At 37.1% G+C, this 24,740-nt stretch overlaps 4 protein-coding genes and 1 pseudogene across 4 annotated transcripts; 4 read left to right on the top strand and 1 right to left on the bottom strand.

Annotated features, from left to right (window-relative positions):
* Window positions 1-27: 27 nt before the first annotated feature.
* On the bottom strand, window positions 28-1,262 carry LOC116108835 (probable xyloglucan endotransglucosylase/hydrolase protein 23). Its single transcript, XM_031395071.1, has 3 exons — window positions 913-1,262; window positions 634-827; window positions 28-525 (listed from the first exon to the last, which is right to left on the bottom strand). Exons 1-3 carry the CDS (start codon window positions 1,195-1,197, stop codon window positions 120-122), a joined length of 885 nt encoding a protein of 294 aa, XP_031250931.1. The 5' UTR covers window positions 1,198-1,262; the 3' UTR covers window positions 28-119.
* A 1,972-nt stretch (window positions 1,263-3,234) lies between these two features.
* LOC116109216 (probable xyloglucan endotransglucosylase/hydrolase protein 23) lies at window positions 3,235-4,605 on the top strand. The gene is made up of 3 exons (XM_031395448.1): window positions 3,235-3,569; window positions 3,655-3,848; window positions 3,957-4,605. The coding sequence occupies exons 1-3, from the start codon at window positions 3,312-3,314 to the stop codon at window positions 4,357-4,359; spliced, it is 855 nt and encodes a 284-aa protein (XP_031251308.1). The 5' UTR covers window positions 3,235-3,311; the 3' UTR covers window positions 4,360-4,605.
* Window positions 4,606-5,765: 1,160 nt separating this feature from the next.
* Window positions 5,766-11,867, top strand: LOC116109077 (annotated as a pseudogene).
* A 4,565-nt stretch (window positions 11,868-16,432) lies between these two features.
* LOC116109637 (probable xyloglucan endotransglucosylase/hydrolase protein 23) lies at window positions 16,433-17,647 on the top strand. Its single transcript, XM_031395865.1, has 3 exons — window positions 16,433-16,726; window positions 16,810-17,003; window positions 17,092-17,647. Exons 1-3 carry the CDS (start codon window positions 16,469-16,471, stop codon window positions 17,495-17,497), a joined length of 858 nt encoding a protein of 285 aa, XP_031251725.1. The 5' UTR covers window positions 16,433-16,468; the 3' UTR covers window positions 17,498-17,647.
* Window positions 17,648-19,141: 1,494 nt separating this feature from the next.
* LOC116109065 (xyloglucan endotransglucosylase/hydrolase protein 22-like) lies at window positions 19,142-19,675 on the top strand. The gene is made up of 2 exons (XM_031395327.1): window positions 19,142-19,209; window positions 19,405-19,675. Exons 1-2 carry the CDS (start codon window positions 19,142-19,144, stop codon window positions 19,673-19,675), a joined length of 339 nt encoding a protein of 112 aa, XP_031251187.1.
* The last annotated feature ends 5,065 nt before the right edge of the window (window positions 19,676-24,740 follow it).

Raw genomic sequence — 24,740 nt, 5'->3', positions numbered from 1 at the left:
GCCTTTTACAGTAACAAAGATACAAAATAGATGGCAAAGAATGAAAAAATGGTAGAATTGAGCTAGGTTTGTAGATGATTACTACCAAATAATGAAAGAATTGATGTAATGAGTTGTCTCTAAGAGGTACTGCTACATTCTACAGGAAGGCCCTGGGGAAATCTCTTGGTGTCACTGCAATAATTGTAAATCATGTAGTTCTTCTGAAACCATTTCAGTCTCTCTTGACTTGTTATATCAAGTTCTTCAGAGAGCCAGGCACCATTGCTGGATGTGGAAGAAGGTGAGTTTGAATTGCAAGAAGATGCACCATTAGACCAAACACAAGCATCAGCATTGAAGTTTCTGTAGGAAGCAGTGAAAGGAGCTTGAGTCCAATCTGTCTTCACAAGTCCACCTCTAGTAGCCCAGTCATCAGCATTCCAGAGAGAAGAGTATATTCTCATTGGCTGACTCTTTGGGAATGGAACACCACTTGACTCTGAGTTCTTGAACTCTCTTATGGGAGTACCATCCACAGAGAAGCTGAAATTAGAAACAAAAGATTGGTAAGTCTAAACAGATCCAGAACAACAACTGAGCAAGATTGAGATTTAAGTTAAAGGGAAGAAATTAATTAGATAGAATACTCACACAATGCGCTGGGGATTCCAGAGAATGGAATAGGTGTGAAAATCAGCAGTTGGGTCAAACCAGAGATAGAACTGTTGTTCTCTATTACCCTTTCCTTGGCTGAACACATTGGTATGAAGAATGTAAGGATCACCACTCAAATTTCCCAAGAATTCGAAGTCTATCTCATCCCATGTAGACCCTTTTGAGGACAACTGCAAATTTCACATAACATTTAAGTAACATGAATTTACAAAGAAATTAAACTAAATATCCAGTCAAAACAGTTGAGGAACTTACATAGTAAGCAGTGACAGTGCCAGCAGAGTTTCCAGGGACAAGTTTGAGCTGCATATCAATCTTGCCAAAAAGATACTCATTCCTGGATTGGAAGCCGGAGCCAGAGGCTTTATCAAGATTCAGAGTAAGAAGCTCTCCATTGTTGAGAATCTTGGCACGGCCATCTCCCCAAGTGATGTCAAAATCCTGGTTGAAGTTACCAGCAGAAGCAACAGCAAAAGAGAGAACCGAAAGGCCAACCATCACCATTGATGGAATAGCTGAAGAAGAAACTGAACAAGCCATAAAGAATCTTTGAATATGAATGATTTTTAGCAGCTATAATGGAGAAAGATTTTGAAGTAAAGAGAAGTAGAACTGAGTGATAAGAGGTGTGAGCTTGGCGGATATTTTTATACTACAAATTTGAGCAGTGGAAAAGCTTAGGAAACTTCACTTGATTAAGCTGTGTACAGTTGGCTGAGGAACAATGGAAAGTTATGAGGCTACACGGACAAAATTTATCAGACGCGGTTTTCTAAACTTTATAAAGAAAGTGGCGACAGGGTGTGGGCCACTGCTCTAGTTCCCCTCAATGAAACGCTGTCGTTTGGATTTAACGTAAGTACGTTACCCACCGGCCACCACCGCCACAGAAAAACCAAAAAGAGTAAGGCGATTAAAAAAATAAAAATGGAAATTCCCAGAGTAAACGACGTATTCCCACCTAGGTTTAGCGAAATTATAAGGTGGTATCCTTAATTATCTTTATTTTGATTTCACCCTTAAACCAACACCATTAATGATTATTAGAGATAGTCGAAAACGGTAAATGAGATCAATAAGTGAAGGTATAGGTTTTGTAAGGAAGGTTGTGGGGAATCCAACAGTAGTCTCAGAAGTGATTTTGGATTTCAGAATTTGTCTAAAAAAATAAAAAACCGTCGGTTTAGATGTTGCTAACATGAGCTCTTTTTGCTAACATGAGCTAGTCTTTTGCCAAAAAAAGTGTTAATGCACTAAGGGTGTTCAAAAGAACCGATTGGAACCGAAACTGACGGGTATCTAGGGTTTGATTCTGGTTCCTATCCGGAACCAGTCGTCAACAGGTAGGTTCCGGTTCCAAATTTTTGGAACCATTATTGTGCGTTTTCGGTTCTGGTTCTTATAGTTAGGAACTGGAACTGGAAACCGAGACTAATATAAAATAAAATTAAAGAGTAGGGGGTTAATAAAAACTTTTGTAGAAAAAGTAATGTGAATACTTTTATATTTATATTTCATTACATTTAAAGTAAGTTGGTTTGACTTTTGAGAATCTATCTTTACAAAGTAATGGAGTTTGTAGTTTTGAATTTATAACTTGTAATTTTATTTTTGTTAACAAGTTCCAGATTGGGAGGGGAGGGGGTGGTATTTGTATGTTTTTAAGGGTTTTTTTTGCTATTTTAAAAACTTTTGGGGGGTCATAAATTTTATAGGGTATCCAAAACCAAAATCGGAGCCGTTGTTACAGGTTCCGATTCTAGATACCTAGGAACTGGAACCGTTAGTTTTAGTTTCGGTTTCAATTTTAAGGAATCGTTAGTTTCAGTTCTGGTTCTTTTAAAATATACAGGGTACCTAAAACTGAACACTCCTATAATAAACTTTAGTGTGCTAACTTACATCGTGTTACAATGGAAAATTGAAAATTTGTCAAACTAAAAGAAATGATGTTACTTTAAGAATGAAAATCTATAAGAAATCAATTAAGAGTATCAATCTAAAATTTCGCTTAACTTTAGGTGGAAATATGTGGTTTGCTTATTCCCAAATAATATAATAGGCTAGTAACAACTAACAATCATTAAATTATGTTCAAAGGTTTGACCAATAACATTATGATCCGAATAGACAAAGTACAACACCTGCTCAAAGGCTAGTGAGAAGTAAAAACCGTTAAATTGTGTTCAAAGTTTCACTTAGATGATAAGAATTAGATTACAATGTATGGGTATTCCACTTGTCTTATACTGTCATTAATGAGCTTGTTGAAAATCTAAGAGTCAGCTGGTGATGGCAACACCCAACGGGCAACAGCCAGTAAATCTATTTCTTTCCAGTTTCCTCTACAAATACAACCCAAACCGCGTGTTATTCACTATTATTATAATATATCCTGGCTGTGGCTGTCTTCTTTTGTTAGTGATTGCGACACCTCCAGCTTTTCTTTTTAACGCTTTTTCATGTTAACAACTGTCCCCAGCTTAGCTGATTCTTCCTTCCTATCACTTTCCTCTTCGCTTCTTCATACACAGGCCTAGCCTCACTATAAATACAAACCATTGTTATTCTCAACTCATCGCTTCACTTTCACTAATCACAATTCAAACTTCACTTAGTTTCATAGATTGTTCTTCGCTTCAATCAGAGATTCTATGGCTTCAATGTTGCATTTGTTTCTTCTTCTTGGTTCTTTGATGGTTGCTTCTGCTGGTAACTTCAACCAAGATTTTGACATCACTTGGGGAGATGGCCGTGCAAAGATTCTCAACAACGGGGAGCTTCTTACTCTGAATCTTGATAAAGCCTCTGGCTCTGGCTTCCAATCCAGGAATGAATATTTATTTGGGAATATTGATATGCAGCTCAAACTTGTCCCGGGAAACTCTGCTGGCACTGTCACTGCTTACTATGTAAGTTCCTAAACTGTATTGATTAGATTTTCAGCTTAATTTCTTTGTCAGTGATCATGTTACTAAAATGAGTGTATTTTTGCAGTTATCCTCAAAAGGGTCTACATGGGATGAGATAGACTTCGAATTCTTGGGAAATTTGAGTGGTGATCCTTACATTCTTCATACCAATGTGTTCAGCCAAGGAAAGGGTAACAGAGAACAACAATTCTATCTCTGGTTTGACCCAACTGCTGATTTTCACACCTATTCCATTCTCTGGAATCCCCAGCGCATTGTGTGAGTATTCTATTTAATTAATTTCTTCCCTCTAACATAAATCTCAATCTTGCTTAGTTGTTGTTCTGGATCTGTTTAGACTCACCAATCTTTTGTTTCTAATTTCAGCTTCTCTGTGGATGGTACTCCCATAAGAGAGTTCAAGAACTCAGAGTCAAGTGGTGTTCCATTCCCAAAGAATCAGCCAATGAGAATATACTCTTCTCTCTGGAATGCTGATGACTGGGCTACCAGAGGTGGACTTGTGAAGACAGATTGGACTCAAGCTCCTTTCACTGCTTCCTACAGAAACTTTAAAGCAGATGCTTGTGTTTGGTCTAATGGTGCATCTTCTTGCTCTTCAAACTCTCCGTCTACATCCAGCAATGGTGCCTGGTTCAATCAAGAACTTGACACCACAAGTCAAGAGAGATTGAAATGGGTTCAGAAAAACTACATGATATACAATTATTGCAGTGACACTAAGAGATTTCCCCAGGGCCTCCCTACAGAATGCAGCTCCACCTCTTAGAGACTAGTTAAATTTGTGAAACCGAAATATAACATCAATTCTTTTATTGTTTATTGTAGTTATTAATTCGTTATGCTATTGCTAGATTCAGATTCTTTCATTCTTTGCCATCTTAGTTATCACCAAGGTTGGTAATTTCTCATTGTAATCCAACAGTTATATTCTTTAATGGACCTTTATTTCATAATTATTTATGCCCATGGATGGAATCTTTACTGGGCTTCCTTGGGCCAAGACCAACTGTTAGTGGATCTCTGTATTATTATTATTATTACAAAATATCCATTTTAAAATATAAATGCTAGAAAACTGATCTCTGTTAGTGGATCTCTGTATTAGATGAGATTTCGCCTGAAAACTGATTGCTAGAAAAATTAATGGATTCTAAAGATGTCATAGCACCAATGGTTTTAGGAATTCTTCGAATAAGAAATTTATACGACAAATTCAATATTTACAGTGCTTCAAGATTTGACAAATCAATAGGAATCTCCTTAGAGAAATTATTTTTGGAAAGATCTACTAGTTCTTACCAAGTGAAGAATATTGCTATATTCTGACATCTCTCCTTTTGTCACAAGGTTTGCATCCTCCATAAAAAGTTCACCCTTTGAGAGACTACCATGATGAAAACAATCGCCTATAGAATAGTTGTCACCATGACACTAAAATTATTAACACATGTTGGTATTGTTCCAGAGAGATTGTTATACACAAGGTCTAAGATTTGCAGAGAAGAGAATTGACAAAGTTCCATCAGTAAACAACCATAAAACCTACGTGAACGATGATTGAGAATTATCATTCTTGAAAATATTTCTTTGATCTAAGCTGAAACTTCAAACTCATTTTGACTTATGTCCATTTTTTTTTTTTTTTTTTTTTTTTTTGTGACTTATGTCAAGTACCTTTAAATCTGTGAAAGTTTTAAATGATTTTGGGAACAACAAAATTTTAAATTTGTTGTTCCCAAAATCAAGGATCTCCAATGATCTCAAATGCTTCCAACAATAAGATAATTCTCCAAATAAAAAATTTATCTTTTAAGATCGAAAAATCTTAACATCCTCATCTAATAAGAAAATATTTGAAAAATGGATCTTGAGAAATTATTATTGGAAAGATTGAGATCTATGAGGTCAGAGGATATAACAGGCGGCGAGCTTGACGAATTATTGGAATTCAGGTGATTAGAAATGATTAATAACGTTAATTAATAATTAGATATTATCTGTTTTAAACCCAATTTGCATGAATTTGCTTTCCAATTTTACGAAGGTTGTCTTTCACCTAAAATGTATTTATTGTGTCTACTTAATTAAAAGGATTCAAGGCTTATAAACCGTAGGCCAACTTCATTAACCGACATAATTACAAGTGGAATAAAAAATAATATACTAGATATAATGAATGCAGCCAGTGTTAATCCTTTCTGAATTTCTCTAACACCAAATATTTTTCTAGATTGATTTGGTTTAAACGGAGTATCAACATCGATCTTGCATTCCAAACTCCACAAACAGTATTGCATGGTTCTCCGTAGAATTCGAATTCTCTTCTACTTCTACTTTCTCTTGTGGCTTTAAGTATAGTATAGTTACGTGGTTGAGACTTGTTCTTCTATTCAAAACGTTTAATTTGCTTGGTAATAAAATTAAGTTAGAAGGATTCAAGCCCTCTTGCAAGATGTTGATTCTACAAATTTATAAATTTCATAGATCGCTTTATCTCGTAGGAAGAAATTAAGCTTCATTAAACTTAGACTTAATCTCTATCAGCTTTGATGCCAACTCAAACTCGTACATAACGTAAGTTCTTAACGTTTTCTAAAATGGTTTTTAACACTAAAACTTTCGGTGAACAAGTTTATTTTTTGTAATAATAAATACGATTTGAATCTATATCTAAATCGTAAACAGCCATTTCCGAGACCTTTTTCTTTTTGACAAGTCTCCATTTCTTGCAGCTTTTCAATTTTTCTGAAAACGCATTCACAAAACAAAAAACGATTTTAATATTTTGAAAGAACAAAAATGGTCTTCTCTCAAATGCACACGGAAAAAACGCGTTAACAGAATTAATATCGGGTCCCAAAGATTAATTACCCAACTCTTGTTTTACCAGCTTTAACTTACGTTACAGGTTTCTACTTTTCAGCTTTTGGTTTGACGGTGCAGTTGGTCCAATTGAACCACTTCTTTTTGATGGTGCTGGTGGCCCAGTTGAAGATGGTACTGGTTCTATAATGTCGGAGGGAGCTTGTGATGAAGTCAACCGCCCAATGTCGCTTCAACTTTTTTGCATAAATTTTGCAAAGCCAGCGTGTCTAATCAGTTTTTACTCTTATACAAAATAACAATTTCACCTTCCTCTTGTCACCTTTAACAGCCTAGTAGTTTTATATAAATACAATCCATGATTCTCAACACCTTCATCACTAACACAATTCAAACTTTACTCAGTTTCAATCTATCAAAGCTTCCATGGCTTGGATGTTGCAATTGTTTCTTCTACTAGGTTCCTTGATAGTTGCCTCTGCTGGTAGCTTGGACGAAAATTTTGAGATTACTTGGGGAGATGGCCGTGCTAAAATGCTTAACAATGGACAGCTTTTGACTTTGTCTCTTGACAAAGCCTCTGGCTCTGGCTTCCAGTCCAAGAATGAATATTTATTTTGCAAGCTTGATATGCAGCTGAAGCTTGTCCCTGGAAACTCAGCGGGCACTGTCACTGCTTACTATGTAAGTTACTATATTATATTCTCTTACTCAAATTTTTTTTTTTGCTTTTTTGGTGATAAAATGTGTTCATGTTACTGAATTTAATGTGTAAATTTGCAGTTGTCCTCAGAAGGGTCTACATGGGATGAGATAGACTTCGAGTTCTTGGGAAATTTGAGTGGTGATCCTTACATTCTTCACACTAATGTGTACAGCCAAGGGAAGGGTAACAGAGAACAACAATTCTATCTCTGGTTTGACCCAACTGCTTCTTCTCTCTCGCTCCTCTGAACTGAATCTCTCATCACTGTCTGTTTCGCGTTTTCATTCTCTCAACTCTCATCTCCTCTGTTCCGTGTTCACAGTCGCCGATCGCAGTCATTCATCGTCGTCGGCTCGTCATCTCCTCTCTCTGTAGTCGTCGGTTGTGCAAGCTCGTCATCTCCTGTCTCTCTCCGTCGCAAGCTCGTCATCTCCTGTCTCTCTCCGTCGCAAGCTCGTCATCTCCTGCTCTCTCCGTCTCAAGACTCCATCATTAAGGGTATTTACTAGACACTAGACAGTAGACTGTAGTATGTACTTGTGTAAAATGTTCAATTTTTTGAGTTTTGAGCCACTAGATCTCTATGTATCATTTCTGGTTATGGTGTAGTTAACTAGACAGTGTTCTCGTTTTCTGTTTTATAATTGTGGTGATAGTGGCATTCTGCTACCAGGGGGTCTAGGCTTTGAAATCTCAAGATGAAAAGGCATGGACACTTAGTTGTTATATTATCTATAATGGATTATGGATGATCGATGGAGGATGTTTGTTTTGAGATTTGAGAGAGTCATTTCTTGAGTTGTATCATTCATTGTTGTTATATATTATATTTGCTATACTATTATTGTTATTATACGGTGGAATAAAGAGATTTATTTGTTATTATCATTTATATTTTTTCTCCTCTGTTTTCTTGAATTTATAATCTTATTGAACTTATGCGTTCTGAGAACTTCTATTATCATTGTCAAACACAAATCATTGTTTCAATCTGAATTCTGACAGTTTAAAATCAAAAGAAGGTTTATGGGGATCGGATAGCAAATAACGATTCATTGTTTTCCTCTTCCATGCTATCTGTTTCCATGCAACTTCATTATTGGTTTATAGGATACTTAATAATAGAGACGGTGGTAATAAGTGCTGCCCTGTGCCTCATTTGTTTGCTGGTTTTCCAAGTGCCTTTTTCTGTGTATACATCCTGGTGTTTTCTTTCCCTCTTCTTTTCCAATGTGCTTTTTCATTGATCATAATGTTTGTCTAGCAGCAACATCCAGAATGCTTTCTAGAGGCTAAAGCTAGTCAAGTTATGTACATCTCTTTTATTGTTGGCTACGGAATGGGAAGGTCAAATTCTAAGAGGTTCAATAGTTTTTTTGTTTCCTAATAGATATTGGTCATCAATTTTGTGTTGTACATGTCTTTATCGGTCTGAGTGGTTTTTGTTCATAAAACCTTCGTAATTTACTTTACAAATTATTCAAACTGGAGACTTCAACTTCTGACATGGCCTGCCTTTTTTTTCTTTTTTTTAAGTAATGGTTGGATTACATTATTTTTGTGGTGATAGAAGTTTTTGTATAACATTAAAATTAGTAAAACCATCAGAGGCTTGTTAGATTTGTCGTGTTCCACTTGCTAAATTGTTGGGGTTTATATGCCATTTTGCAGGTTGAGATCTGTTTGACATCCAACATCAGAAGTTCAGGACTGAGACATTTCTTCAATAGATATTCATCATTTTGGTTAGACTCGTCTCTGCTTGTTTCAACATTAGAGATGAAGTCAGGTTGAAATAAACAAGTTTTTGTGTTCACTAACCTGAAAACAAGCCTCTAGAACTTTTTGTTTTGTAGATATTGTGTAGGTTTCTATCTCGTACACCAGTGTTTGGTGATTGGAGTTGGAAGTTTTGTTAAGCTAAAGCTAGTCATAGTTATGTAAAATCTTTCATTTTCGGTTACTTATGGAATTACATTCTCAAGAATAAATCTCTAAGGCCTTTATCCTATGCTTGTTTCTAATTCCACTGTTGCCTCGAAGCTCACTTCGACCAAAAAATGCGAATCTTTGATATGCACTCGAACTTGCTATATGGAAATGAGTTTGAAGGTAATAGGTTAACTAATATTTCTATATTTTATTATTTACATTTATTAATATTTTAATTGATCATTGTTTTGTAGATGATGAGGTAAATGATGATTCGGATGATGCTTGATGTGCCATTGCTAATCTCGAGATTGTGGAATCAAGAGACTCTATCATGCCCACTGTGGATGAACATTTGCTGTCCTAAGAAGTTTTTTTGTTGAATATTGGATTATGTATTTGTTTATTTTAGTTGTTATTTATTTTATTGATTTATTTGTTTGTTTATGTGTAATTGTGTATTAGTGATTTGTTATTATTTATTTTGGTTGGTATTTGTAGTCTTGTATTATATGTTATTGTTTGTTATGTGTTATTTGTTTATTTTGTTCCTATTGTTTATATTCTTAATTGAATTGAATTTAGTAGTTTATTTAGGGGTGTAAGTAAAAAATTAAACTGCAAGAATTTGGGGGTGTAATTGCCATAATTGAAACTATTAGGTGAAACGTAAAACAAAAATCTGGAGAAGAAAAAACGTCCACCCGCGGTCCCCCCTCCCCGTATAGGGTAGGGCACGGGTCCAATATTTTGGACCCGTATATCTCAACCCGTATAGGGCCCGTACCCTTTTGACCCGGTCTGTACCCGCCCACCCCCCGTTTTGCCAGGTCTAGTGAGGGGTGGTATTTGTAGTTTTTAGGGTTTTTTTTGCTATTTTAAAAACTTTTGGGGGTCATAAATTTTTATGGGGTACCCAAACCAAACCGAAGCCGTTTGTACAGGTTCCGTTCTGGTACTAGGAATTAACCGTCAGTTCGGTTTCGTTTCAATTTTAAGGAACCGTCAGTTTCAATTCTGGTTCCTTAAAAATGCAGGACACCAAAATCGAAACACCCTATAATGACTTTAGTGTGCTAACTACATCGTGTTACAGGGAAAATTGAAAATTTGTAACTAAAAGAAATGAGTTACTTAAAAATGAAAATCTAAAATAAATCAATTAAGAGTATCAATCTAAATTCGCTAAACTTTAGGTGGAAATATGTGGTTTGCTATTCCGAATAATAATGCTATAACAACTAACAATCATTAAATTGTTCAAAGGTTTGACCAATACATTATGATCCGAATAGACAAAGTAAACACCTGTCAAAGGCTGGTAAGAGTAAAACCGTTAAATTGTGTTCAAATTTCACTTGATGTAAGAATTAGATTACAATGTATGGGTATTCCACTTGTCTTATACTGTCATTAATGAGCGTTGAAAATCTAAGAGTCAGCTGGTGATGGCAACACCCAACGGGCAACAGCCAGTAAATCTATTCTTTCCAGTTTCCTCTACATACAACCCAAACCGCGGTTATTCACTATTATTTAATATATCCTGGCTGTGGCTGTCTTCTTTTGTTTGATTGCGACACCTCCAGCTTTTCTTTTAACGCTTTCATGTCAACAACTGTCCCCAGCTTAGCTGATTCTTCCTTCCTGCACTTCCTCTTCGCTTCTTCATACACAGGCCAGCCTCACTATAAAACAAACCATTGTTATTCTCAACTCTCGCTTCACTTTCACTAATCACAATTCAAACTTCACTTAGTTTCATAGATTGTTCTTCGCTTCAATCAGAGATTCTATGGCTTCAATGTTGCATTTGTTTCTCTTCTTGGTTCTTTGATGGTGTCTTCGCTGGTAACTTCAACCAAGATTTTGACATCACTTGGGGAGATGGCCGTGCAAAGATTCTCAACAACGGGAGCTTCTTACTCTGAATCTTGATAAAGCCTCGCTCTGGCTTCCACCAGGAATGATATTTTTTGGGAATATTGATATGCAGCTCAAACGTCCCGGGAAACTCTGCTGGCACTGTCACTGCTTATTGTAAGTTCCTACTGTATTGATTAGATTTTCAGTTAATTCTTTTTCATTGTCATGTACATAAATGATGTATTTTTGCAGTTTATCTCAAAAGGGTCTACATGGGATGAGATAGACTTCGAATTCTTGGGAAATTTGAGTGGTGATCCTTACATTCTTCATACCAATGTTTTCAGCCAAGGAAGGGTAACAGAGAACAACAATTCTATCTCTGGTTTGACCCAACTGCTGATTTTCACACCTATTCCATTCTCTGGAATCCCCAGCGCATTGTGTGAGTTATTCTATTAATTAATTTCTCCCTCTCACTTAATCTCAATCTTGCTTATGTGTTGTTCTGGATCTGTTTAACTCACCAATCTTTGTTTCTAATTTCAGCTTCTCTGTGGATGGTACTCCCATAAGAGAGTTCAAGAACTCAGAGTCAAGTGGTGTTCCATTCCCAAGAAGCCAATGAGAATATACTCTTCTCTCTGGAATGCTGATGACTGGGCTACCAGAGGTGACTTGTGAAGACAGATTGGACTCAAGCTCCTTTCACTGCTTCCTACAGAAACTTTAAAGCAGATGCTTGTGTTTGTTCTATGGTCATCTCTTGCTCTTCAACTCTCCTTCTACTCCAGCAATGGTGCCTGGTTCAATCAAGAACTTGACACCACAGTCAAGAGAGATTGAAATGGGTTCAGAAAAAACTACATGATATACAATTATTGCAGTGACACAAGAGATTTCCCCAGGGCCTCCCTACAGAAGCAGCTCCACCTCTTAGAGACTAGTTAAATTTGTGAAACCGAAATATACATCAATTCTTTTATTGTTTATTGTAGTTATTAATTCGTTCTGCTATTGCTAGATTCAGATTCTTTCATTCTTTGCCATCTTAGTTATCACACGGTTGGTAATTTCTCATTGTAATCCAACAGTTAATTTTTAATGACCTTATTTCTAATTATTTATGCCCATGGATGGAATCTTTACTGGGCTTCCTTGGGCCAACCAACTGTTAGTGGATCTCTGTATTATTATTATTATTACAAAATACCTTTTAAAATATAATGCTAGAAAACTGATCTCTGTTAGTGGATCTCTGTATTAGATGAGATTTCACCTGAAAACTGATTGCTAGAAATTAATGGATTCTAAAGATTTCATAGCAGAATTCTTCGAATAAGAAATTTATACGACAAATTCAATATTTACAATGCTTCAAGATTTGACACATCGATAGGAATCTTTTGGATTTAACGTAAGTACGTTACCCACCGGCCACCACCGCCACAGAAAAACCAAAAAGAGTAAGGCGATTAAAAAAATAAAAATGGATAAACGACGTATTCCCAACTAGGTTTAGCGAAATTATAAGTTGGTATCCTTGATCGTCTTTATTTTGATTTCATCTTTAAACTAACACCATTAATGATTGTTAGAGATAATAGAAAAGGGTAAGTAAAATTAACAAGTGAAAGTATAGGTTTTGTAAGGAAGGTTGTGGAGAATCCAACGGTAGTCTCAGAAATGATTTTGGATTTCGGAATTTGTCTAAAAAAATAAAAAACCCTTGGCTTAGATGTTGCTAACGTGAGCTCTTTTTTGCTAACATGAGTTAGTCTTTTGCCAAAAAAAGTGTTAATGCACTAGGGGTATTCAAAAGAATCGATTGGAACCGAAACCGACGGGTATCTAGAGTTTGGTTTCAATTCCTACCCAGAACCAGTCATCAACTGGTAGGTTCCGATTCCAAATTTTTGGAACCGTTATTGTGTGTTTTCGGTTCTAGTTTTTATAGTTAGGAACCAAAACTAGAAACCGAGACTAATATAAAACAAAATTAAAGAGTAGGGGGTTAATAAAACCTTTTATAGAAAAAGTAATGTGAATACATTTATATTTATATTTCATAATATTTAAAGTAAGTTGGTTTGGCTTTTGACAATCTATCTTTACAAAGTAATGGAGTTTGTAATTTTGAATTTATAACTTGTAATTTTATTTTTGTTAACAAGTTCCAGATTAGGTTTTTTTTTTTTTTTTTTTTTGTGGGGGGGGGGGGGGGGGGGGGGGGGGGGTGAGGGTAGACCTGGCAAAATGGGTTTAGACCCGCGGGTCGGTCCGTACCCGGGTAAAATATATAGGGCATGGGTTTAATATGTTGAACCCGTTTAAGTTACCCGTACCCGGCCCAACCCCTTTTTTGACGGGTTACACGGGTAAACCCGCGGGTACCCCTTTTTTGAAAAAAAAAACCCTAAGTCCCTGCCTAACCTATTAACGCCAGTACGCCACCCAACTGACCAACTCTAAAACAAACTCNATGATCACTTCCCTAATGAAAAATCAGTTGGAAAGAAAAAAGGAGATAACCCTAAGGGTGTGTTTGGTTCAGGAAATATTGGATTATTGAAATTTTATATTACCTAATGAAAAATTAATATTAAAAATTAATATAATAATAATAATATTTAATTAGAGGACAATTCAGTAATTTAAATAACATACCCACCAATTTATTCCTCCCAACCAAACATATTAATATAACATAGCCACTAATTAACTAAACACATTTTCCTAAAGATTCCCAGTAATCTTCAATGTAATCTAACTTTCTAATAATCCAACATTTCTAGTAATTCAACATTCCCTGAACCAAACACCCCTTGAAGATTATTGGGAATCTTTAAGAAAATGTGTTTGGTTAGTTGGTGGATATATTATATTAATATGTTTGGTTAGGGGGAATAAATTGGTGGGTATGTTATTTAAATTACTAAATTGCCCTCCTTTTTAAATATTAATATAATATTATTTTTATTATTAATTTTTAAATAATTTTTTTAACCCCCAATATTTCAGATTTAGCTAAAACACCCCACTTATATGAAACTTTAATTTATGACAAAATCACCCCACCCCTGCCGCCACCGCAAACCATTGTAGGAAGTCTCTGAAAGTCGTCGTGAGTAGCTCACCGTGACCACGAGGCTCTGATATGGCCGTTTCTGGCCATATTGATGGCAGAAAACGGCCATATCAAGCCAGATCTGGTCGAAAATGGCAAGATCCCTAGCCATTAGCGGTTAGATTTAGGCTAGATCTGGCCATTAATGGTTAGATCTCGCCTGATATGGCCAAAAACGGCTATATTGAAGCCTCCCGGAGCCTCCCAACGAATCTCGATCATTTTTAGGGACTTCGGTGACCTTCTGGCGGCGATCCTTGGTGGTTGGCCCGATGTCGGCGGTGGTGGTGTCTAATTTGTTTTAAATATAAGGACATTATTGTTCAAAAACTTAATTAAACAAAGGTAAAATTGAAATGGTATATTAATGTAAATTTATTTTAAAACATGGGCATTATTGTCCAAATTTTTTATTAATAAGGGATAGAATTGTAACAAAAATAAGATTACCAAGTAATTTTACAATATCTAAGAAAATAAAAGTAATTAGATTACCTCTAATATTACCAACAGTAACAATTATCGGTAATGCAAGATTACCAGAATCTTATATTACTTGACAACCAAACATAGTAATCAAGTAATATAGGATGACATAATCCTAGTAATCTTTCATTACCTCCAACGAAATGTCGCCTAAGGGGTTGGTAAGGCAGTCAATGAGGTTTACTATCTTCTTTGAGTTCTTGGGTTCAAACCTTGGGGTTTGCTTATCTGGTCCTTTAAGCTTAAAGGGTGTTTAATGAACCCCGGAGATTAGTTGAGGTGCATACAAACTAGCCCAGACACCTAGTTATAAAAAAAAAAAAAAAAAAAAGGAGATTTCAAATATAATTAAGTAATCTTATATTGCAATATAATTGTTTCTTATACTACCTGTAGCATAAAAATTTTAGGGTGCGTTTGACTTATTATTTTGGGTAGGATTTTGGGGATAGCATTGGATAGTTGGATAGGGGAGTATTATGAGATAAAATTTAAAAATTTATGAAAAAGCCCCTAAGGTTTGCTAATTTAATAAACACCCTAATATATTAAAATATTTTAAAATGACAAAAACACCCCTACCACCTACAATGCCAGATTCCGGCCACCACCATCGGAATCTAGTTGGAAAATTGGATAAACACACATATCGGTCGGATCTAGCGGGTATTCGATCGATATGACATTTTTCGGCCATATCCACCACGGATCTGGCAGGAAAAAGGCCAGATCTAAGGTTGGATGTGGCCTTCGACGGCCAGAAAAGGCCATCTTTGGCCATCATTGTCTATCAACGATGGCCAAGATTTGGCCTCGTTGACAGCCAGATCTGGCATTTTTCGGCCAGATCCACCGATCATCGGAAATGGCCAGTAATGGCCAGATTTGGCCTTTTCCGGCCAGATCCGCCACGGATCTGGTCGGAAAAGGCCAAATCTGGCCACTACTGGCCATTTCCGATGGTCGTGTGACTGTTGTGACAGATTTCGGCTACCACCGGCGATGATTGCCGAAATCTGACAAGTATTGGTAGATGGGGGTGTTTTTGTTAGTTTTTAAACTTTTTTCTGGGGGGTATTTATGAAATTAATAAACTTGTGAGGTCAAAAAGTAATTAAAAAATAGACTAATATTATGGGAATTACATGCCAAACAACATTTGAAGAATATGATTGTGAATATGGATAAAAACACTAAGCCAAACGTACCCTAAATATCCTCATTTCTATTTTTTTTTTAATGCTCCTCAGATTCTAATTTTTTTTTTTTTTTTTTTTTTGTTTGTAATTAATACAAATTATGCCCTCCCTCACTTAGAGAGAGGACATAATACAAAAAGGTCTACATTAAACAAAAAAAAGTCTTAAATATAACAAATATATCCCGTCATCTGACATATCAATCTTATAAAATACACAATTAATTTAAAATTAATGGATAGATCGAAAAATAAAATAAAACACGTGCCGTATTACTATTATTATTGGCAATAGAATATTATTTTCACCGCGTGAGACAGATATTTGGAGGGTGAGTGGTGAAGGTGGAGCTGGTGGAGTGACATAATGACATTAGATGATTTGACAGTTCAAGTGGGTTAGTTGAACCGCAAGTATTGGCTGTAACATATCTGGGAAAGCTTGTGATGAAGCGAACCCGCGAAATATCTCTTCACCTTCTTCCCATAATAAAAGCGAAGTGGCGTTGTACTCTCTCTTATCCTCATAAAACATACGTACTCACAACAATTTTTTTTTTTTTTTTACAATTATTTTCAAACTTACAACTGTCAACAGCTTAGTTGATTGAAGCTTCCAATAATCTTCCTTTTCTCCATTTCCAAAGCCTAGTTGTTTTACTATAAATACAATCCATAATTCTTAACACATGCATCCCTTCACTTTCAAACTTCACTCAGTTTTAATCAAAGCTTCTATGGCTTCAATGTTGCATTTCATTATTCTGCTCGGTTCTTTAATGGTTGCTTCTGCCGGTAGCTTGAACGAAAATTTTGATATTACTTGGGGAGATGGCCGTGGTAAGATGATCAACAATGGGAACCTTCTTACTTTGTCTCTTGACAAAGCCTCTGGCTCCGGCTTCCAGTCCAAGAATGAGTATCTATTTGGCAAGATTGATATGCAGGTCAAGCTTGTCGCTGGAAACTCTGCTGGCACTGTCACTGCTTATTATGTAAGTTCCTAAACCGTATAAAAATTTTCTCTTGTTTCTATATATCTAAGTTTATGTTACTAAATGTTATCTTAAATTTGCAGTTGTCCTCAAAAGGGTCTACATGGGATGAGATAGACTTCGAGTTCTTGGGAAATTTGAGTGGTGATCCTTACATTCTTCACACTAATGTGTTCAGTCAAGGAAAGGGTAACAGAGAGCAACAATTCTATCTCTGGTTCGACCCGACTGCTGATTTTCACACGTATTCCATTCTCTGGAATCCACAGCGCATTGTGTGAGTATTCTATTTAATTTCTTCACTCCAACTTAAAATTTAATATATTTTTATTTGTTTTTCTTAATCTTTTTGTTTGTGATTTCAGCTTCTTTGTCGATGGCACTCCTATAAGAGAGTTCAATAACTCAGAGTCAATGGGTGTTCCATTCCCAAAAAATCAGCCAATGAAAATATATTCTTCACTCTGGAATGCTGATGACTGGGCTACTAGAGGTGGACTTGTGAAGACTGATTGGACTCAAGCTCCTTTCACTGCTTCCTACAGAAACTTCAAAGCTGATGCTTGTATTTGGTCTAAGGGAAAATCTACTTGCAATTCAAAAGCACCTTCATCTTCATCCAGAAATGGTGCCTGGCTTACTCAAGAGCTTGACTCAACAAGTCAAGAAAGACTGAAGTGGGTTCAGAAGAACTACATGATATACGATTATTGCAGCGACACAAAGAGATTTCCCCAGGGCCTCCCTGCGGAATGCAGATCAACCAAATAAAATTAATTTTGTTCATAGTTTGTTTTAGTCATTGTGACTAGCAGAGTCCAATTCTTTCATTCTTTCAAATCTTAAATTCTTGTAATATAAGCAAATTGTAATTCTGTTTTGAGTTAAAGAGTTATGTACTAATTATGTTCACTTGTCCAAAAGAAGTCTTAAATCTTAAATCTTGTATAATGAATGATAAATATTTTTGCTTCTGGTATACTTAGTCGGTTGTCAAATATTTGACTCTCCAGGCTTACTTTTTTAAGAGGTTGACTTCCTTTATAGCATCTCTCAGGTTTAGTAAAAGCAAAGCGAAACCCATAAGTTTCTAAACATGACATTTACACACCTACGATTAACAGATGTTAGGGAAATCTAAACATTCAAAGGATAAAATGGGCTTTTCAAAGGGCATCATGTCAATCAAGCTATAACAGCTAGATCTGATCACGACTACGTGACTCCTTATTGGTTGCAGCCAGATTCAATGGCAGCATCTCAATCTAATCATAATCATAGTTTGATTTCATCGCAAAGTCACAATTATGGTTTAATGTAATAATGAGGCCGACAGACATTGCTGCATAATCTTGCCACGCTTTGTGATCTTTAAGGGGTGTATTAGTCTATATATTGGAAATTCTTCGTTAGTCACTTTTAATTTGAGAACGACCGTGCAACGTAGAGGTGTTATTGTAACTTGCGAGAACCTATGGATCTCATAAAACATAAACTACAAAACCCCAAACATAATATTTTAATACAGTTTAATATAGTAATATCATCCTTTCAGCTTTATAATACCGTTTTCTCCACGTAAGCTAGATTTTTTGACGGTGGGTGGGCTAGGTGGACCTAGCAATACCTGTGGTTGTAAAATGTCGGAGAAAGAAGAACCACTTCACCTTCACCTTCTCCGCTAAAATAAAGCAAAAGTAGCGTCTAACCCATTTATTATCCTGAAACAAAGATGCAACTTTTCTTTAACAAATTTTTTCAACACATTCATCAACTCACTTAACAGTTAAAGACTTCACTCAGTTTCATTATATGATCAGTTCAATCAAAGCTTCTATGACTACAAGAAAAAAAGACTTTACTTGACAGAAAATTTGACATAATTTCTTGATTGTTCTAAACATCGGTTAAGAAATTTAATCTTTGATAAATTCTTGACTGTTTTACAAAATTCTTGACAATTATTAACTATCAAAGATTTCATAATAAATAAATTGTATAAATTTTGTTCTTTAACTGTTATAATCTCAAAGTTTCCCACCTCAAAATTTTCACCAAGCCAAATTCTTCAGGCCATTAAGTCAAAGCTGCTTTAGGGTTATAAAATATTAAAATAACCCATTTCTTCCGTCCAAAATTCATGCGCCCAAAACCCATTTCTTCCGCCCAAAAACCAGAAAGTTTTCCCTCTCTTCTGCCCAGAATCTCTCTTTCTCGCCCTTCCACTGATCAAAATCCCATTCATCAATTGATCTTTTATTAAACGCACTCTTGATTGATCCAGTCGCGTGGTCGAAATAATAGCCAGATGAAGAAACCTTTCGCTGGTCGTGAACTTGATCTTGAGTATCGACATCCACGGCGTCGTTTTCTTGTCCTTCATCGACATTGTCCAGTTCGTCGATCTTGTCCTCGATGGAGGAACTGAAGCCCACGGAATCGGAGGCACCGTCATTTAGCAGAGGCTTGGGGCGGTCAAGGAGGTGTTACGGTTGAAAGAGACGCGTGTGGAGGGGAGAGACTGAGAGGAGGAGGAGCGCGGCGATAACGGCGCACACGTGTGACGGGGTCGGCGACGAGATCTGAGACTTCGTAACATTTCCGCCGTTAAAGATGCCGGAAGATGGTGACAGTGACGGACATGATTGATGCTGTTTTCTTTTTGTTTGTAATTTCAGTTTCTCTGTGGATGGCACTCCCGTAAGAGAGTTCAAGAACTCAGAGTCAATTGGTGTTCCATTCCCAAAGAATCAACCAATGAGAATATACTCTTCTCTTTGGAATGCTGATGACTGGTCTACTAGAGGTGGACTTGTGAAGACAGATTGGACTCAAGCTCCTTTCACTGCTTCCTACAGAAACTTTAAAGCTGATGCTTGTGTTTGGTCTAATGGTGCATTTTCTTGTACTTCAAACTCACCTTCTTCTTCATCCCTCTCAAGAGCTTGATACAACAAGTAAGGAGACTGAAATGGGTACAGAAAAACTACATGATACACAATTACTGAAGTGACACCAAGAGATTTCCCCAGGGCCTTCCTGCAGAATGCAGCTCCACCTCTTAGAGAAAAATTAAACCATCAACACACACACACACATATATATACATAAATTCTTTTGTTATTTGTTTTAGCCATTTGTATATTATTTCAATCTTAGTTATTGTAAAATGTTAACTGGATGAGAGTTTTTCAGATATATTTCAGTGTGTACAGTGTATAATATTTATACACAAACTCTCCATAACTTTCTCCTATACATAAGCTATTCAAAAATTAAAAACACTATCACAAACGTAACAAAGTTGTTGGCCAGAAATATCAGTTGTAATCTTCTTTGTTTGACTGGGCATTCTTGTTCCGAAATATCAGTTGCAATCTTCTCTGTTTTGACTAGGCACTCTTGTTCCCTTGGCTGTTGCTGTGTCCTTAGAAGCAGGTTCAATTTTACCTCCAGTACGCCCCCTCAACCGAATGGGCAGATCTTGAACATGAAGGTTGGTTTGCAGGAGATGAAAACGAATGGATGACAGTGGTTTAGTTAATAAATCTGCAAGCTGATTTTTTGTGGATAGAAATGAGACCTGAAGTTTTTTAGCTAAGACTTGATCCCGAATATAGTGAAAGTCTATTTCAATATGTTTGGTTCTGGCATGTAAGACTGGATTAGAGGACAAATACGTAACTCCAATATTATCGCACCATAATATTGGACTGGTCTCTAAGGGAAGCTGCAAATCATGAAGTATGGATTGAAGCCAATGTAGCTCTGCCGCTGTGTTGGAGAGAGATTTATATTCTGATTCAGTGCTGCTACGAGCAACAGTTTGTTGTTGTTTGCAGCTCCAACTGATAAGATTGGATCCATGAAAAATGCAGTAGGCCCCAATACTACGTCGGTCATCTTTGTCGCCAGCCCAATCGGCATCACTATACCCTTGAAGAGAATGATCTGAAGTACTTTGTAAACGAAGTCCATAGCCCACCGTAGATTTTAGATACCGAAGGATTCTCTTGACGGCTTGCCAATGAGTGTCTTTGGGTTGATGCATGAATTTGCTAACACGGTGGACTGCGAAAGCAATATCTGGACGAGTGAAACCCAAGTAATGTAAGGCGCTAACCATGCTTCGATAAAGTTAAGGGTCAGAAAAATCATGACCTTCAAACTTAGATAAACTGCAAGTGGTACTCATAGGAGTGGAACATGGCTTTGCTTCATGCATGTTAACCCGTTGTAGCAGGTCGGCCACATATTTTCGTTGTGTCAAAAAAAGATCAGGACCATCAAACAAAGCCTCTACACCAAGAAAATAGGATAGATTGCCTAAATCTTTGACGGGAAAAGTATCTCCAAGTTGCTGAAAAAATTTAGCAATCGCATCTGAAGAGGGCCCAGTGATGACTATATCATCAACGTATATGAGGATAAAAATAGAGAAGTCATTGGTATGAAGTGTGAATAGAGAGGTATCTGCCTTTGAACCAAAGAATCCCATTTGCTGTAGTGTTTCGGTCAGTCTGGAAAACCAAGCTCGGGGAGCCTGTTTAAGTCTGTATAAGCTCTTTTTTAAGCGGCATACATGATTAGGAAAATCAGGGTGAACATACCCTTGAGGTTATTGCATATAAACTTCTTCTTGCAGGCCATGGAGAAATGCATTTTGGATATCAATCTATCGAATGCTCCATTGCCGTGTAATAGCTAAAGATAATAACAACCTTATAGTCCTTGGCTTAACCACAGGGCTAAAGGTTTCCGTGAAGTCCACGCTGGGTTGCTAATGATAACCTTTCGCAACCAGTCGCGCTTTAAAGCGCTCAACACTGCCATCTGCATGTCTTTTAATTCGGAACACCCATTTATTTCCAACAAGATTATTACTTTGCGTAGGTGGGACAAGATCCCAAGTGTCATTTTTGACAAGAGCATTAAACTCGGTGTCCATGGCGTCACACCAGTTTTGATGTTTTGAGGCCTCTGAATAACAAGTTGGTTCTGCAAAAGAGGAGACATGAATAGTAAGTAAACATTGAGGGAGTGGGTATCGAGCTACACCAACATAAAGAGCTTTTGGCTTGAGAGATTGTGTTTGTGATCGGGTAAGTATGAGGCGTGGCATTGGAATATCATGTGAATGAGGAGGATTTGGTTGGTGAGATGGTCCAACAGCATCTTCTGAAGTTTGAGTGAGATCCCCTGCTGGTACGTGAGCAACACTCGAGGAGAACAAAGTGGACTGAATATCCAAAGGCACTTGATTTTGGAGATTGACGTTGTCAAGAGGCAGCTGGCCATTGGGACATATGTGTGGACCTACATGGTTAGTTGGAGGACTTAGGTGACACAAGGAGGGTGGTAAGGAAAAAATTTCTGGTGCAGGAGGATTAGATGTAGAGGACTCTTTTTGGTATGGAAACAAAGACTCATAAAAAATGACATGGCATGAGACATATATTTTTCCTGTGGCCAAATCAAGACATTTGTAGCCCTGGTGTGATGGACTATAACCAAGAAAAATACAAGTTTTAGATCAAAAATCAATTTTATGTTTGTTTTAAGCACACAAGTTAGGCCAACAAGCACATCCAAAAACATGCAAAAACAAATAGTTGGGTTTTTTATTATAAGTCATTTCAAAAGGGGATTCTTTGTTTAGTGCGTTGGAAGGAAGACGATTAATAATATAAGTGGCAGTTAAAAAGGCATCTTCCCAATAAGGTTTGGGAAAATTTGAGTGAGCTAGCAAAGCTAAGCCCATTTCAACAATTTGACGATGCCGACGTTCAACAGAACCCATTTGTTCATGCGTGTAAGGGCACGCTAAACGATGGTGAATTCCACAGGTGTTGTCAAGAGGCAACTGGCCATTGGGACATATGTGTGGACCTACATGGTTAGTTGGAGGACTCAGATGACACAAGGAGGGTGGTAAGGAAAAAATTTCTGGGGCAGGAGGATTAGATGTAGAGGACTCTTTTTGGTATGGAAACAAAGACTCATAAAAAATGACATGGCATGAGACATATATTTTTCCTGTGGCCAAATCAAGACATTTGTAGCCCTGGTTTGATGGACTATAACCAAGAAAAATACAAGTTTTAGATCAAAAATCAATTTTATGTTTGTTTTAAGCACGCAAGTTAGGCCAACAAGCACATCCAAAAACACGCAAAAACAAATAGTTGGGTTTTTTATTATAAGTCATTTCAAAAGGGGATTTTTTGTTTAGTGCATTGGAAGGAAGATGATTAATAATATAAGTGGCAGTTAAAAAGGCGTCTTCCCAATAAGGTTTGGGAAAATTTGAGTGAGCTAGCAAAGCTAAGCCTATTTCAACAATTTGACGATGCCGACGTTCAACAGAACCCATTTGTTCATGCGTGTAAGGGCACGCTAAACGATGGCGAATTCCACAGGTTTTGAAATAAGTATTTAAACGTCCATATTCAACCACCCACCCCCCCAAAATCAGTTTGAATGGCCTTAATTTGGAAATCAAAATGCCTTTCAACATATTTTTAAAATTGAATGAAAATAGTTTCAACGTCAGATTTTAGTTTTAAAGGAAATATCCAAAGAAATTTAGTAAAGGCATCCAAAAAACAAACATAATAACGGGATCCATAACTAGAAACAACTGAGCTGGGCCCCCAGACATCGGAGTAAATTAATTCAAGGGGTCTTGAAACAGAAGAAAGGGAAGTAGAAAAAGGTAAATTGTGGCTTTTAGCTATTGCACACTTAGGACAAATATTTTGTCTCTTATTGGGACCAACAGGTAAATTATTATTGCCAAGCACATGTCGAATAGTACCATAAGAGGCATGACCAAGACGATGATGCCATGCTGTAAACGAGATCCGAGCACCAACAAAGGCAGATGGAAAAAAAACGTTGAAGAGATGGAGAGAAGCAATAAAGGCCATTAAACATAGAGCCCTTATGAAGGACGTTCCCCGAGTAATCCTTAAGCAGAAAAAAAAAAAACTGTGAAACTCAAAATAAACATTATTATCTTGAGCAAATTTTTGAATAGAGAGTAGATTTTTGGTAATTTGGGGTACAACAAGAATTTTGTCAAGAATAAAAGACGAAGATGAGTTAGATAAAGATGCAGTTCCAATATGAGTTATTTTCAAACCTGTACCATCACCAATTTGAATTTGATTAGTGCTAGCAAAATCATCACTTTGGATATTCAGATTACTCATGTTGTTGGTCAGATGGTGCATCGCACCAGTGTCGGGATGCCATTCTTGTTCAGTCGAGTGCTGCTGAGATTGGTTGGAGGCAAGGTGTGCTTGAGGAGTTGGGTGAAGTGGGGGGGTTTGGAAATGTGGATCAAAGCGCTTCCAATAGCCCAGGTTTCTCACACAGTTGACACCACATACTAGTGTTGCCGCGACCACCTCCATGATTACCATAGGATGGATTACGCCCCCTGCCTCGAGGAGCTGAGAAGGTGCCACGACCCCGTCCTCCTGTAAAGTTTTGCTGTCAGGTGGCAACATTGGCCGAAGCCATGGGCAAGGATAGCATTTGATTATTATGCTCGATGCAAGCTTCACATGTCAGGAGCATTGAATAAAGTTCTTCCGATGTGAGAGAATTATCTCGGTGAGAAACCATGGAAACAAGAGAGTCATATTCGGGATCGAGCCCAGCAAGCAAATATGGAATAGTTTCGGCACACGTAAGAGCTTGACCAGTAATGGCCAATTCGTCCGTGAGACGTTTGATAGTCATGAAGTAATTAGTTGTAGATTGATTACCCTTCCGGAGGGTAGAGAGTTGAGTGCAAACATGTACTGTTATAGCACGGGACTGGGATGCAAAAGCAGAGTTAAGGGCCTTCCAAACTACAGCGGAGGAGCTGTAGTGAGCAACCTGGGCAAGTACTTCATCAGAAAGAGAAGAATTTATGCAGCTAAGAATAAGGTTATCCTAGGTTTCCCAAATATCATATGAGGGGTTGGGGGTGGTAGAGCCATCAGAGGCAATGATGGTTTTT

Source organism: Pistacia vera, unplaced genomic scaffold, assembly GCF_008641045.1.
Source record: "Pistacia vera cultivar Batoury unplaced genomic scaffold, PisVer_v2 Contig118, whole genome shotgun sequence".
NCBI lineage: Eukaryota > Viridiplantae > Streptophyta > Magnoliopsida > Sapindales > Anacardiaceae > Pistacia > Pistacia vera.
The sequence above is the reverse complement of the archived record's forward strand: the minus strand, read 5'-3'. Positions and strand labels throughout refer to the sequence as shown.